At 27.4% G+C, this 17473-nt stretch overlaps 2 protein-coding genes across 2 annotated transcripts; one reads left to right on the top strand and one right to left on the bottom strand.

Annotated features, from left to right (window-relative positions):
- Window positions 1-8276: 8276 nt before the first annotated feature.
- Window positions 8277-12999, bottom strand: LOC114132808 (ring canal kelch homolog). The gene is made up of 11 exons (XM_050197414.1): window positions 12921-12999; window positions 11783-11946; window positions 11481-11709; window positions 11231-11406; window positions 11064-11160; window positions 9892-10048; window positions 9709-9821; window positions 9352-9639; window positions 9126-9272; window positions 8816-9065; window positions 8277-8754 (listed from the first exon to the last, which is right to left on the bottom strand). Exons 1-11 carry the CDS (start codon window positions 12978-12980, stop codon window positions 8564-8566), a joined length of 1872 nt encoding a protein of 623 aa, XP_050053371.1. The 5' UTR covers window positions 12981-12999; the 3' UTR covers window positions 8277-8563.
- Window positions 13000-13388: 389 nt separating this feature from the next.
- On the top strand, window positions 13389-16106 carry LOC126555851 (uncharacterized). The gene is made up of 2 exons (XM_050210759.1): window positions 13389-13675; window positions 15506-16106. The coding sequence occupies exons 1-2, from the start codon at window positions 13419-13421 to the stop codon at window positions 16104-16106; spliced, it is 858 nt and encodes a 285-aa protein (XP_050066716.1). The 5' UTR covers window positions 13389-13418.
- Window positions 16107-17473: the final 1367 nt, after the last annotated feature.

Here is a 17473-nt window from a genome sequence, read left to right on the forward strand (position 1 = left end):
GATTTTCACAACATATTTTTAAAACTATTTTCTATGAAACCAATCATCTTATTAAAAATATTCATTGCAAACATTTTTTGTCATTTTTTTCCTGGTGTAAGTATACTTCACATACATGTATCGAATTGGTCGTCAAATTATTAGACTTAGCACATTATTGTACACTAAATACGTATATAGTAAATTATATAAATAAGAGACTATTTTCAATTTAAAATGTATACTATGTTATAAATTCAAATCTTGAACGTTGAGTGATAAATTTGAATACACCATCTTCAGAGTAAAATAAAATAAAATGGTAACAATTTTTTCGTACCATGTCTTGTACCACAGCTTGATGAATTGTCAATGTTGTAATAACTTGCCTTTTTTAGTTTGACTTTAAATAATGATTATGAAAGTCTAAAAAGAAATAACGATTTGACGGTGTATTATAGCACCATATGTTAGTTTTTTTTTTTTAATTTTTCCCGGACTAAGTCGGATTATACTGCATCTAGTATATGTATATATATTATTTATGTATTATATAGTATGTAGTTTTTGTTTAAGATTATTATTTATTATATTTTATCATACAGGCCGTTCCATATATTCATAGATGTATAATATTGCAGACTGTTGCAATTAAAGATGTTTTAAAATATATTTTTTGTTTTCCGACAATGATACATATTATTTTAGTGTTGAACGAAATTCATTGTCACATCGAAATTTCAATAGTCATACGTTCCACGCGTGACGTCTATGATATTATGCATACGGCCAAACAATAAATATTTTGCAAACAATAGTGTCGATAGGTGATAATAATTAAAACTGCCGCGTAACTGTAAAACACCGTGGAGGTTAATATCAATTTATTATACAAGCGCGCGTCACTACAGCTTCTCTATTACTTGTTCGTATATTATATTAAATTATTATTATATTTTATGCATATTTCTTACACGCGTACCCATATAATATGTATATATATGTAGCATCGTGTTGCCGATGTTATAGCAGTCTAATATTATTATTTTTATTTTAAAAACAATAGTCAGCGTTCCCGATACGACTACTCCGCACGGACCGCACAACTCAATATTACTGCGGTTGTTCTGATATCGAAGGCATTTACTTTCTTTTTTTCTATTGGTCTACAATATTATTATGAACATAGTTATAGTGTTATAAATTCGACATGTGCTATGTATGGTAAATGCTAAAAATTTAATTGCTTACTTACGAATTACGACCACTTCTCTCTTGTTTTTAATTCAACGTGTTAAGCATGTTTATAAACACTTAGTATACTAGTGATATATTTTGCATATTTATTCCGAATCGTATTAGATAATTTAGTTCTGATCAAATATACAGACAAATGAGTTTAAATACATTTATTTTTTTTTTTTTTTTTGATGTATTAAACTATTTTTTTCTGATATTGGCTTCAGGCGATACTTGCAGACGCCAACACACATTTTGAGCATATTATTTGAATTTTAAATTAACAATTATTATTCAATTCATATTTATATCACAAAATAGATAATTTATGAACTATATTATTCAATATACATAGTGATAAAAAATAATGAAAAGCTTAAAACTTATTTTTAGGATTATGTGATAAATAATTAAAATATTATATACTTACAATTAAAACTTAGATGATTAAAGTTGTGCATCACGGTTAGGTAAGTGATGACGTTTCACTCATCAATTTTTTTTGTTAATTTTTTAGTTACTTTAAAGTTACTTTAACTACCTATGTAAATATTTACTGTTTTTGTAATTTTAAAGTTTCATACAAAGAAATAGTTTTTGAATAACGAACTACTCGTACTTCAGTAGTTGTATAAAAAATTTTTATCAATATTATAAACTATATTACATAATATATAAATATATTGTTATTTATTAGCTACGTTGTTATTATGTGCTTGAAATGCTTCTTAATATCATTTTTTAAAGATTCTCGTTAATTTAAAAAAAAAAAATGTTATCTTTAGTGATGTACAAAACAGTGTGATGTCAAAATAGGTAATTCCATTTTTGTAAAGTTCAATAATGATAAATAAATTATTTTTTAAGCTTAAAATATGTAATAGACATGTGTAAAGCAATAAAATACATAATATAGTATCATACCAACACATAAATGTCCATCTTATTTTAATTTTTATCATCGAAAAAATGGATTTCAATTTGCATATAGGTTTGCACAATGGTTATATAATTTTCGTATTTTTTTAAAATAAAGACATTTTATTTACTATAATTTAATACACACAGTAGAATACAAAGTTTAATATACATTACTTATGTATAATAAAAAAAACAAAAATATAAATAAACATATTTTTACCTTACTATAGATAGGTTGAATTAAGTACCTAGCATGAATTATTTTAGGTCACAGTCAAACTAGATGAGTTAATACTCATCAAATTATAGGATCTGGAGCTTATCACCCTATTATCAACGGATGGTGTATAGAAAGTATAAAATAAGAACAGTTATAAATATTAATATTGCCTTCAATATTATATAAATTCTTAAAAGTGTGCGTGCGTATAATATTATTATTTTATATTGGAGAGCGATTGGCTCGCGTATACAGAATTATATGTTAATTTTGAAGCATTAAAATTTGATTTAATAGAATTGGTCGGCGCCACGCTGACCTGTGTCAGTATTCGCCGAAGATAATTAAATAAACAACGTATCTAGAGTTTTATATAATATCGATTAGGTTTCTATTAAGTATAAATTATACTACGTGCATATATTATATTTGGTATAAAACGGTTTTGTCCTCGATATTAGGATAAATAAACTTAAGTATATGTATATATACGATAATATGTGTAAGTATATATAAACACAAAGTCTATAGTATAATAGTTTATATAGTTATAAACAGTATCACAATAGTCAATAATATCTATCAATATATGTATATTATATATATATAATAAATATGAGTGTGTGTAATTACACTGAGAAACGTAACTGATCGATCAAAATGAATTTTGATATGACATTAAGAATTCCATAAATTAACGATAAGTAATAAATTTAGGACGGTTGTATTTATTAGATAGGTATTAGGCATATCTATATACAGTAATACAGTATACGTTTTACTTATAATACAGGCTATATTACTGCTGTGCTTAGGTAAGATATAACTAAAATATATTATGTATTTTCATATCACATTCCAATCATTCCATAGATTATATAAATTTTGAATAAATTATATTCTATATAGGTATTATAAATATATTTTATTATTGCTTAAAATATTTTATTTATTAGTAACGTGTATATTATATGCCATACATTATACTCTACTCGAGAATAATATTATTGTATTAGAATTATGGGAAGGCATCTCAGTTAGTTTAGGTTAGTTTAGTTAGTTAGTTAGTTTGGACTAAATATATAGACAGGAGGGGGCTAAGGAAGAGGAGGGCTTCCTAAAACTATGTTACCATTACAAATATCGATCGTGACACATTTTTATGGTCTTAAATAAAACAAAAAACATTATTTTCATTTGCAATTTTATCAATTATAATTTGAATTGACCAGCTCATTAAATTTTGAGGAGGAATAAATCATGCACAAACGTATTTAAGTTATATACCTACAGGGTTTAATGTTTCTATAAGTACTGCAAAGTGTAAGTATGTTATCTATATACAATGTATAGTATTTTTACATACATGGCTACATGTACCTATTTAAAAAAAAATTTTTTTCTATAATTAAATAAGGAAATTGTCTTATAAAATAGTAACAAAAACTGTAGTTCCTTAAACTTCTCAAAAATCAACAATCAAGTCCTATACATTGATTATACACTTGTTAATTATTACTATTAAAAATATTATTACTGACTATTTTGTAATAATTAGGGCTCAAATTTAAATGCCCTAAAAATATATTTATCAAAAAATACAAAATAAAAATTGAATTTACCTACTGCAACTCAACATGATTGATGTTGAATAGAAAAATGTTTGATTCGCAAGGTCATTTAATTTAAATTACACTTAAAACATTAATGTTGGTTATATTTTATTTCGACTTGAGTGCCCCCCCGCACTATTTATGAGAAAATATTCCTTCAAAACCCATCGAACGATCATAAACAACCCGTAGCTGAGCAATAATTTATTCCTGGTCAAACGCCACTGGCCATAAGTACCTACTGGGCTGCAAGGACCACCATCTCCGCCACCACTTTCAGCACTCGTGATAACGATTAGTAAGCAGTTGATCTCTGCACAAGTAAGCACCGGACGAAATTCGATAACACCGACAAGCATAATATAGTACCGATACCACAACCACTGCGTTATAGTCAAGGTATATAAGTATTAAGTATCTACCTCAACTCAAGGACGAATATCGAGATCGAAAAATTAAATAGAGACAACTCTCGTTAAGTTTCCCCTCTCTCGCAGAACTACTGACAAGGATTAAAGTTTCCATTGAAGCATACACCCTCTTCCTCTATTTTACATCCCGTGTTGGGTAGAGTTTAGCATACCTAAATACTTAAATAATGAAGGTTAACAATTTGTTATAAGCCATTAAATATTATTTGTGCAAGTATAATATGTGATTAACCGTTTGGCTGTATATGTGAACAGCACTGTGCAGCTCTAAAAATTTTCTAAGATGTTTCATAAATTATAATCAATTGAAATAAATCTACATAATATTATGAATGATAAAAGAAGAGTCAGTTAAATACTTATACAGTCAATTTTTTATTGGAAAAATTTTACCTTGTAAATTTATAGCACTCTTGGCAAGTAGATACCACTGTGCTGTTTACATTATAGCGGTAGGTGTTGAATGGGTCACTGAATTCATGTGTAATTTGAATTCAATAAAATATCATTGTAGGTATAAGAAAAACGATTCTGAGCGGAGATAGTCTTTCAACCTATATCACTAAGTACACATATATTATTTCATTAAATGTTTTTTAATACATCTATTAAAGTCGTTTATTTTATTATAGGTACCTACTATAGTATTGCAGTGAGTTGATTTATTTGTTTTCAAACAAATAGCAATTTATTATACTATTAGTATTTAATTATCATAGTAATATATTTTTTTACCATATTATATTATTGTTATTAACTTTTGAGTTAATAATACCTTAGTATTAACCTTACTGCAAGTAGTAAGTACTGTTAATAAGGTGAATAGGTTCATTCCATCATTCATATTTTTAAATAATAACCAATAATATATAATATACTAGGTGTATATTACAAAATGATTTTTGGAAATTTTTTACTTTTGACTTCCTGAAGAAAGTACCACTAACTAGATCCAATTTACTACCAAAATCCACTTCCAAAGTTGAAAACCTTTTCATTTTTACAGTCTTAAAAATAAAAAGGTGACGTCAGACGGAAAAAAATAAATCTCTGTAAAATCAATACATAAATCACTCCGCTCAAAATCTAAAAATACATACATATACACACGACACACATTATAAAACCATATAGGTACATTCCTTGCTTCACCCAAAAACATAGGATGTAAACAACAGGTGTACAACCCGACAGTCAACAATTAATAATATAATTTTATATAGGACATAGGTACGTATTGCGGAAATAAATAACCAGTTTATCGAATTAAAAAAAAAATTTTTAATATAATGTATGATCTAAATTCTAATAATATATTATTATATATCAATAGAACTTGATTAGCCGTTAAAAAAATGTCTAAAATACTTAATACATATAAATATATTATAAAAATACAGTGCAGTGTTATTCAACTTGTGCTGCGTACGGAATGTTTAATTTAAATAGAATTATTTTAAAAAAAAAAAAAAAAACGTTTAAAATAAACAGCAATAATATATTATAAACTCATGTTGTGCTCATTTATATATTTTTATTTAATACATTTATACCTTTACGACGTGCATACATACGTACCTACGCGACGTAAATATATAGTATAACATAATTAAAAGGAAAAAAATAATCTTATCGCATAATAAATCATACTAGTTTGCTGAAAACCAGCAGAACCGTTTCACGAAATACCTACACGACGACAACGACGCCACCACTTCGAACAAAATCAAATTGATCGATTTACCAAATTGAATTAATTTCCTTTTATTTTTTTTTATCCGATAAACACGTTTCACGTCTTAATGCCATCAGATTATAATAACTTTAATAAGAATTTACAGCGACACCAACAAACCTACCTAATATTGTAACGAGTAATCGACACACGTGTAAGTAATCGTCTAACTCTAACACGTTGTAAGTGCGGCGTATCAATGTATACACTATACATACAATAACAATAAAACATACAGTGGCGCATAATAGGCCATAAGAGGACCCTTCCCCCCCCCCAAAAAAAAAATCACTCAAAACCCCTTTTGGGTGAAAACTAAAGGTTAGAGAAAATTAAACAGCATTTGACATTATGCGTTTGTAAAGTATTTACAAATTTTTGCAATATATATATTTCAATTGTTTCAAGTAGCTTATTACTCTTCTAGTAAGTACAGCAAACTGTAAGAGATCATTTTCTGCTATGCGACGCGTATAAAAACATGGTTACGTACTTGTATGAATCAAGATAGATTCAGCAATTTAAGTATTAATTTGAATATAGAAAATGATATTTGTATCAATAACGAAGAAATATTAAATATTTTTGAAAAAACTGAGACGTATTTACAATCACATTGAATATCCTTGTACCTACCTATTTATTTAAAGAAATACAGATATCTTTAAAACTTTATACAATGTACGAACACGGCAACACGTTATAATTTTAGATAAAAATTCTTGGGATTTGAACCACCCTAAATATTTTTCCTATTTGCGCCACTGAAAACATAATGCGTAGAAACTGGAAAACCATGAAAAGCATTAAGTACATAAACCGGGCGTCGGCAATGGGCAACTGCAGAGACTAAAAATTCAGTTTAACATAAATGTCTTATGATGACGTTCTTCAGTATAATATTATTATACAGTACCAAACAAATAATTTTAAAAAGTGTATAATACCCGAATAAATTTCGTTCAATTCTCTCTGGAAATTTATGAGGTATATAGGTACAGAAAGTAAGTTCCGTTTTCTATTTACAACTTCTTGTTGAAACCTTGTATCTTTAGTTAGTATCTTTCTATGATAAAAGAATATGAAAACTTGTGACTCGTTATGATAAAGTGCTTAAACAATGGTGTGAACTGTGTATAGAAAAATAGATTAATATTTGTACTTACCTACCTACCTAACGTTCCAATAATTTGTTTTCTTTTTTCAAATACATACATTTTATTTTACTTGTTTTTATTGCCCAATGGAACTTTCTTTCTGGACATACCTTGTACTTAAAAATCTAATCGGTCCATATTACGCGTCTACACAGAAACTTGTGTTCCATACTTCTATGATTAAATCGCTTCATTGATCGAACTATTCTGCAATATTGTTCCCTCGGAGAAATGACCAACGCCATCTGACGGATAAAACATTGAATTCAAATTTCAAATAAACATTTGAACTGAAATATATCTAACACAGAAACACTGATCGTATTACAAAAATCTTAAGTTAGGTAGCTGGTAGATATTATAACATTTTTATTATTATATTATAATTTATAATAATATTTATGCTAGAATAAGTCACGTAAAAAGAAATAATCATAGAATATAATATACACCATGACAAAATATATCTATTTTATACACAATTATAATTAATATATTAATTGTAATTTTTATGTTCCCAGGATAGGAACGTGTGTGAAGTTGGGTGACCAAAGCGCCGGTGACTATTTATCATTGGCTATATTGATGAGAAATCTTGTATCATTGATTATAAATATTATATAATACTCTAATGTTCATATTGTACTATACTTAGTATATTATCTTAGTCAGTGCATTGCATTAAATTTTATGAGTGCCAAACAATTGCATCAAAACCATAAACTAGATGTCACCCTATGCCACAATAACAGTAATTTATATTTATGTAATTGTTTTATAAGCATAATATATGATATAAATAAATATAATATAAATTTAGTTTATTTGTTTCATTTCTTTATTTTAATTTGCTATACGAGCTTCAAGCAACTAAATGTTAGTTTTAGTTGTTTTAGATGATTTTGCTATTAAAAATAAATCAAGTGTATTATAATATACAAACTACATATATTACTATAGCTCAACTAAATAAAATAAACTACAAAAAAATATATATGTATAATAAAATTTATCAAACAACAGAAATCCTGCAACATTTATCAGTTGCCACATATACAATATAAAGTTAATATTCAGATAGTCTAAACAAATTTAATAAATTATTATCCTTGTTAATTTGACTTTACAATAGAATATATTTTGAACTTCATGGAAACATTTTGATCAAAAATTAAACAAACAGAAAATCTAAAATGTATAAAATATTAAATTATTCACTGTCAAAAATATACATGAATACAAACATAATATAATAGGTAAGTACACAATTAATCATCATAAGTTTTAAAATGTGAAGGTCTATTAACAACAACTCCGCCATAAATGTAACCAACATTTTTTGACAATGCTTTTAATGACCAGGTATTGGTTTTGGGATTGTAAATCTCAATAGAATTCACAACATTTTTATCGAAACATCCTCCAATAACATGTAATAAACCATTTAATATGACTACTCCTATATTAAAAAGAGTAATTTAATAACATTATAATAAGAAATTTCTTCAAAAATAAATCACCAAAACTCCGTCTGCAGAAATGCATGTCAGCAATAGTAGTCCAAACTCCAGAACTCGGTGTATAGGCTTCAACACTATTGAAACATTTTGATTTATTATAACCACCAATAACATATAAAACACCATCTAAGACTCCTACACCACACTCAAAGCGACATTCAGACATTGCTGCTACTGGTGTCCATGTATCAAGGCAGGGATCATAACATTCGACAGTGTTTAAATATACATTACCATCATAACCTCCTACCTACACAAATTAATTAAATCACATACAAAATAAAAAATAAAATATATACTATATACTTACAACATACAAGAGGTTGTTGAGTACTCCAACACCATGACCATACCTCTTAGTAGACATATTACTTATAACCATTTTCCATTTATTGGTATTAGTGTCAAAAACCTCTGCGTTATTAAATATATTAGTATCTCCATCACGACCACCAATCTATCAATTATTATAACATATATATTTATAACATAAAATATGTATACATAAATATGTAAATATGTATTGTGTGACTTACGGCATATACACAATTATCTAATGAACCTACTCCAAAATATTTGCGATTAACTAACATGTCCATCATAGGTATCCAACTGGGTGATTGTGAAGAAATATCAAGCATTTTAACACGTACACAACTTGACCCAAGACAAACACTACCCATAGCTAATACAAATTGATCATTGATTACAGTTAAGCGACCATATTCAAACCATTTGCTCATTGTTGGGGCAGGCTGCCAAATGTTGTCATACCAGTAAGTTACACTAGACTTTCTTGGATAAAAGTATAACATTAGAATAACCTTAAATAAATAAATTAATAAATAAAATAATTGTTTAAAGAGAAATTATAAATCAAAACAGAATTATACTTTTTGAAAACCAATAGACTGTCTAGGTGTACTCCGAATTGTTTGTGAGACTGTGAAGGGTTGTAGATACTTTAGTAAATGAAATTGCAATGATTCGTTTATATAATCTTTACCTAAATTTATTTAAGTAATAACATATTTATAACTAAAATAAATACCACATTTATGTTCAGAAAAACATACATTTAGGACTACTTTTAAGAAGAGGTTCATCAACTACTTTTTCTAATAAATACTGTTTTGAGATTAATGGCAAACGAACATGTTCCATTAGTTCGGGCAAAAAACTTTTTCTACTATCCAATTCATGTTTTAACCAATGAATTACACATTCAAATACCTATAGTAAATCAATATAATGTTGTTGTTTATTATTATATAATATATAAGGAATTGTCAATATGTATTCATATGATATCAGCATTTTAATATATAATATTTAAAACATTAATTGTATCTGCCAAGTTCCGAGTCGTATATTTGTTACACCACCCATCAAAGATTACATTAAATTTAAGAATATTTTTTCTAGAGATAGCCAAGAATTTCAAGTGCTAAGTCAAAAATTATTTAAAATATTTTTTTAATCTTTAAAATAGGACAATTTATGCTTTAAGAATTAAGAATAAAGGATTCTAAAAACTGGTGAAGTAGTTGCCACTCAAAGTTTATTTGGACACAATGCTTATGGACTTCCAGCTATTACTCTACTTTAAAACAAATTTTAAGTATAATAATCTTATTTTTAAATGTTAAACGTTGTAAATAACTGTTATCAGTATTTTAATTATATTTAGTTACTTTTGTTACTTGTTATTCTATCAACACACCATAGTTTATCATGATTCTTAAGAAACATAAATATTTCATATATTCTGTAATTTATTGTGTTGTAATAAAAGATACTACATCTTAAAAATGTACAATTTGACAAATTTTTATTTATACTGTATAGTTTAAATAAAATTATCTATTTTCAAACTTAAAAGTTAGAAGATTATTTGTGTTTTTTACTTCAATTTTTTATAGTATTTTAATTTTTAAGCAACTTATGAGTACGTAAAATTATATTAAAAAATGCTCATAAATCATAACACACTTAAGAATTAAGTTTTAAGTTAATTTCTCATTGAACATTTTTTTTTTTTTAACACATTAAAAAATATATTTGGCTAAATCTCTTCAAATCCTAGACGACATCACAGCTATTATTTATGACTGTGGTAAATGTAATTCAATTATAATCCTTTCAAACTACCATGGTACAAAATTATATTGATACTTAACACATTTTTTGTGTAAGTGTTTAAAATACTAAATCTAATAAACTATTATTATTAATTTTGTTTACTTACTTTTTCTTCTAGTGGAACAATAATGTCATTACAGGAAATTAGTTTAATTACTTCTACAGAAGTTAAAGATAGAAACTCATCATAGTTAACCACTTCTCTGAAATTGATTTTTTTTTTTAATTTATACAATTTATTGAAGTAAATAAAAAATATACTTATATACATACAAAAATCGATTTTTAATATATGTTTGAGAACTAGTCGACAATTCCATACAGTCATACAAGTCAGCAAATGCTTTGATACTAAGACAATTTGAAGCATCTAGTTGTATTTGTAAGAATTCAGAACAAACATTTTTTACATAGTCTATCTGTAAAAGATTTGCAGCTGCTAACAAGACCTATAGAAAGCAACAATAATGCATATAAATCATTATAGCTGTGCATAAAAATTAAATATTTATTTATTTCATACCTTTACATAGCCTTTAGTGATTATGATTTCGCCAGTATAAATATAATTTATCAAGAGTTGTAAAATATTTGAATCTAATTCTCTTATATTAATATGATCTATATTGCTTTCATTAAAATCAATGAAAATCTCACTGAAATAAGTACTAACTGATATAAAAACAACTTTATGTCCAAATATTATTGTACCATCATCCGTTTCTATTCTGATATCACATAAAACTTTATCTCTAAAAACAAAAATTAGTTACTTTATGCTTAGTCATTTTGCCATCATCCAAAAAATTAAATTTCTCTATATACTTGCGTAAAGATTGAAGGACTTCAAATACTCCAACCATGTGTGAGCTATTTTTATATGTTTTTTGTTCACACCTTTTAAATGTCATAATCTCCTTCTGATCATTTGATTCACATGTTGAATTTTCCATTACAGTGTCATCCATCTCTTTTTTTTTATGAAAATACTTTTCAAAAACATGTGACAAGTTTTTATAAATGTTTAATACATTCTAAGTTTAAGTTAGGTAGTAAGAATAACTAATAAATCATCTAAATCTATAAATAGGTAACTATTTTTTTCAGCTTAAAATTTATACTTGTAAAAATAATATTAATAATGATATTTAATATTGGTTGAAATTACTATAGTATAATATAACATAAGTTATTATGAATAATATAAAATAAAAGCAACTTATAATATACCTCATTGTACATGTAATGTTATTGATAAATTGTGTTTTACATTTTCAAATTTAAGAAAGAATAGAATAATTATTAGATAATTAACATATTAAAAATATAGATTAATACCTAGTTGAATACCTCGACAAATAAATTAGTTGTTTAATTTATTCTTGATGACATTCTTTTTAACATGCATCTATTTTTAAAATGTTTTTTCTTAATTATAATTATTTTTTGTCTAGGAATTTTAAAATTGATAATTTATTAACACCCACTTTAAAATTAATATGTTAACCAAATATTGATCATTAAAGATATCATAATAGACGTACAATCAAAATATACATATTAAATAAAATATTATTAAATTTAATATAAGAATATTTTCTTACCTACTAATTATTGTTGTATCTGTTTAGTGTTTATCAGTTTTTGTTAGCATAGAGTCTATACACTATAGACCTAGGTGGCAAGGTATTAAAATGACTAGATTCCTGAATATAGAAGCTAGAAGTGTATAACTTACTTATATTAACTCGTACTCTAATTAATAATTATAACCTATAATAAGTGTAATCAAACATTAACCACTTGAAGTCTTTTTATATCACATACGTCATTTAATGTGCAAATACATAAATAAATAAAAAATAAAACCGTATGGCGTATACTATAACGATTAATGAAGATCACACGAAATAACAAAAATAAAATGATAAAAATAAAAAAGTAGAAAATATGCAGTACTAACCCAACCAGTGTCAGCGTGGTCAAATCGAGTTGTGTTATGTATCTTTACTACAACAGGCATCCATTTTACCAAAAAACTTTACTTTTCTTCGGCTATATATAAATATTAATATAATTGGTTGTCAAATAAGTATCTATTTTACTTCTTAACAATTCAACTTAATTTTGTGATGTATAATCTAAAATAGTTGTTAGGAATTCCCTCCAACTATGTAGTAATATAATCAGGCACGTAGCTAGGATTAGATAATTAGGCCCGATGCACACGTGCGTTTTTCGCCGCTGCGGTGCCGCAAATACGGTGTAATTAATATGTGATCAATACGTGCAGTGCACGTGTCTTGCGGCGCCGCTGCGTCACCGCTGCGTTCGGTGTGACGGTGTCTGCCGCAGATAACAACGTCGCCGCAACGGCACCGCGCACGCAAATCCGGTTCAGACGTTCAGTAGTACATTGTTGTATATCGACTCATACACACGTCCGATTTTTCCACGCAAAATGTCCGAAATCGACGATGTTGACATCGAGTTGTTGATCGGTGAAGTCAAAAGTCGTAAAGAAATTTGGAACATCGCTGATGAAAATTATCACGATAGGACCAAAAAAAGAAGTGCTTGGATAAGCATCTGTCAGAATTTTTTTCTATCGTTTGATGAAAAGGATGACAAAGAAAGAAATTATATATGTATGTATTCGCAAATGATTCGCAATATTATTAAAATTCGTCAAAATCTCGAAAATGCACAGATTATTTTGTAGTTACAAATTTATAAAGTATTCTAAATACTATGATAATTGATAGCTATTTGATAACTATGAAAAACTGTCAAAACTTTGATGTTTTTAAATATTATTAACATATGTTTATTGACAAATTAAGTAATCCTTAGGTGAACTATACAATTAGCAACTATTATATTATAATTTATAATTTTTTTGTATTTTTCTCTTACCCATCATATTTTATATTATATTATATTATATTATATTAAAAAAAAAGTAACAAATATTTTATAAAAACAATTGTACATGTAAATTTAAACTCCCTGAAATATTATGATAATACTTACCTAAATTTACTGATTCAACCAAATTTAAATATAGTATAAATTATAATTTTTTAATTTAAATAACATTAAAAAAAAGTTCTTAAATGTAATTATTTTGCCAGTGAACACTGCCAACATCCGAAACAAAATAATCAGTCAACTTATTTCTTGTTTGAATATACTGGTTAGTTGTACTTGTTGTTCCTCTATCTTGTTCTGCGTCAACAAATCCTGTAACACTCATGACATCTTGTATGTTGATTCCATCTCTAACTCTAACATAGTTATGAAGTGAACAACATGTTTTTACCACTTGAATGGCTAAATCCAAATTAGCATTTATGGGCTTATGAAATATTTTCCATTTATTTGACATTATACCAAACCCACTTTCAACATGCCTCCTAGCTCTGGAGAGTCTGTAATTAAAAACCCTTTTCTTATGAGACAATACTTTTCCACGGTAAGGTCTCATGATGTTCGACGAAAGGGAGAAAGCTTCATCACCAATAAATGTGTAAGGCATATTTATATTAGTACCTGGAAGGGGTCGGCATTTTGGAATGTTCAGTGTATTATTTTCAAGTGCCTTATAAAAATTTGTCTTTTCAAAAATCGTACTATCAGATTCTTTACCGAAAGCGCCAACGTCAATATAAATAAACTTGTAGTTTACATCTACGATGCCGAGCAAAACAATTGAAAAATAATTTTTATAATTATAAAAAAGTGACCCACTCATCTTCGGTTTACGAATTCTAACGTGTTTACCATCGATTGCCCCTAAGCAATTGGGAAACTGACTGAAGTTTTGAAATCCATCAGCTATATCTATCCATTGTTCTTCCTTCAGCTCAGGAAATGTTTCAGATCGTAGTACTTCCCATATAACACCGCAAACTCTTCTCAAAATGTTTCCAATAGTTGAGTGTCCTATCCTATAAGTTAAATGTAAATCTATCTGATCACAGCCACTTCCCAAGTACCTGTAATTAAATTATGACTCATATAATTATACTCATATATGTTTAGATTCTGAGTGAATTCTTAGTCACAGTTTTTTTCATAATCATTTAAAGTTCAAATTTTGACAAAATACTGAAAAACACGAAAATTAGCATATTATTTTGAGTTGAGAATTCATAAAAATTTTTCTTTTTAAATCTAAGGTTTTTAAAATGTAATACAAGACTCTTCATAAGTATGTCTAATTATATTAAAAAACCAAGAATAAGTATTTTAGTTATTTTTTTTGTAATTGTCAATGCTGGGCAAGTTCACGATTTTTTTTAACTCATGTTAAGTTATTTTAAAATAATAAAGTTAGGTTAAATTGAAAGTTAATCATATTTTTTTCGTTAACTCGTTAAGTTAAAAGTTAAAAGTTAACTTTGAAAAAAAAGCAACTTAACTTAATTTAAAGTTAAAATTTTCTAATTTGCAAATAAAAGATTGCACACATAATATTAGTTTTTCTACGCTCAAAAAAATTACTGGGGAATTTTTTTAAAATTTTACATAAAAGTAGTAACTTTTTGAAACACCTCCCTCATACACACAAAGCAGTTCATCAAAAAAACGCAAACACGACTTAGAGTCATCTTTAATAGATTATTTAAACACTCCTATTCCTAGTCAAATTATAACAACACCAGCTCCAGAACCAAATCCAGACAGGTCTTTTTTCGATAGCATATTGCCATCCATTGCAAATTTAACAGAAGACCAGAAAATAGAATTCCGCTGTGAGGTACTAAATATTATAAAACGGATGAGGGCTGCAACTTTACCGCAACAAAACTATGGTTATCCACGAATTAATCAGGATTATTTATATGCTAATCAAACATCACAGTTATCAAACTACTCTCCTCAAATTGCATCATACCACCATCAAACTCCCAATTACATGCAACAACGGCCCCAAAAATTTACTCGGCCTGGTCCATATTCTGCTCCACTTCCTCAATCAAATAACATGCGACAAAGCCCGCCAAGATATACTCAACCTGGTCCATATTCTGCTCCACTTCCTCAATCAAATAACTATGGGATGGATTCCAATCCTACATCTCCATGTATATCAATTGGAAACAGTTACTGTGTTAGTGAAGAAGATAGTCTTGACATTAATTAAAAATATTTAACAAAGTAATATTATTTTATTTGGTACATTACTTATACTTTTCCTACGTGTATATTTTGTAATGTTAAACCCAATATTTTTAAAAAGTAAATAAATGTTTTTCATGTTTAAACCTTTATATAATATATTATTTTATATATACATTTAGTACTTACTTACGCTAATAAATAATAACAATAGAATTAACTTACCTCAAAGTTACTGCAATCATTTCTAGTGGTGGTATAGAGAGTCTCATGCACGTGTCTTGAGAGATTATCTTTGGAGATACTTTTGTTGCTAGTTCGTCAAACGAGCGAACACTCATTCGAAAATAAGTAAAAAACTTTTCTGGATTTTCTCTTAAATCACTAAATGTAGCATAAAATTCACCTCTTAATAATCTAGAATCTGTAAATGGGTGCACCCAGTAACGCCTATCATACGTTCGTACATATTTTTTGTGCACCAAGTAAGCTAAAACAGCCTTTTTTTTGTAATAAACCTCCATAGTTGGTAACTGAATGGCAACTAAAAACTAAAAGTGATGTACCATGCTGAAAGCCGTCTCGGGCGACTGGATGACGTGCGGTTACCGCAACAAAAACGCAATGGTGTGTATTCAACAACTGCGGCGCCGCAGCGGCACCGCAGCGGCGAAAAACGCACGTGTGCATCAGGCCTTAGAGTGTCCTAATATTATGGCCAACATTTTTCTTGAGTGCCCAACATTTCTACCCCCCCCCCCCCCCCCCCCAAGCACAAATATAATTATGTTTATATTGTATATAATTTTATTATAGATTCTAAATATAACAATTAGTACAATATGTAGGATTCTAAATTTGAATATACAAACAAATTAGATCATATTCATCTGTAATCTATATATTATACAAACCTTATCTATAATATAAATGAGTTATAAATATATTCATCAAATTTATGTTAAAATAAATACAATTTAAAAAATAATCTAGACTAAAATAATTTTACGATTATTATGAATAACAACAAATTTATCTACTACTTCTTCCAAGTCCAAAGATTTTGCTATCATTGTAATGAAAAATATGCATAGCATTATTTGTTATATACCTAGTTGATTATAGTAGGAAATCAGCGATCGGTTTTATATTTATAAAATATAGATTATAAATAGATATCTACTATAATATTGTTATGCATAATAATTATCGTGGACCTACACTAATCTGCAATGATGCCGTGGTGGGAAATACCGAATTATTTTTGAAATAGGAAAACGAGTTCATGTGAGTATGCGACTTTATAACAATTAATTTAGATGCATTGTATCCTACGTTAATACGAAGAGTATCTGTGAACGAATTATACTTCGAGTTCTGATAATCTTACCA

This window comes from Aphis gossypii, chromosome 1, assembly GCF_020184175.1.
Source record: "Aphis gossypii isolate Hap1 chromosome 1, ASM2018417v2, whole genome shotgun sequence".
NCBI classification, from domain to species: Eukaryota; Metazoa; Arthropoda; class Insecta; order Hemiptera; family Aphididae; genus Aphis; species Aphis gossypii.

Excerpts from the sequence above, each read along its gene's own strand:
- LOC114132808 (XM_050197414.1), bottom strand. The coding sequence starts at position 12,980 with ATGCCTGTTGTAGTAAAGATACATAACACAACTCGATTTGACCACGCT. Across the intron at positions 10,049-11,063 it reads TTGTTCCACTAGAAGAAAAA|GTATTTGAATGTGTAATTCA; the intron begins GTAAGTAAACAA and ends GATTTACTATAG. Across the intron at positions 9,273-9,351 it reads TAGATAATTGTGTATATGCC|ATTGGTGGTCGTGATGGAGA; the intron begins GTAAGTCACACA and ends AATAATTGATAG.
- LOC126555851 (XM_050210759.1), top strand. The coding sequence starts at position 13,419 with ATGTCCGAAATCGACGATGTTGACATCGAGTTGTTGATCGGTGAAGTC. Across the intron at positions 13,676-15,505 it reads GAAAATGCACAGATTATTTT|TGAAACACCTCCCTCATACA; the intron begins GTAGTTACAAAT and ends GTAGTAACTTTT.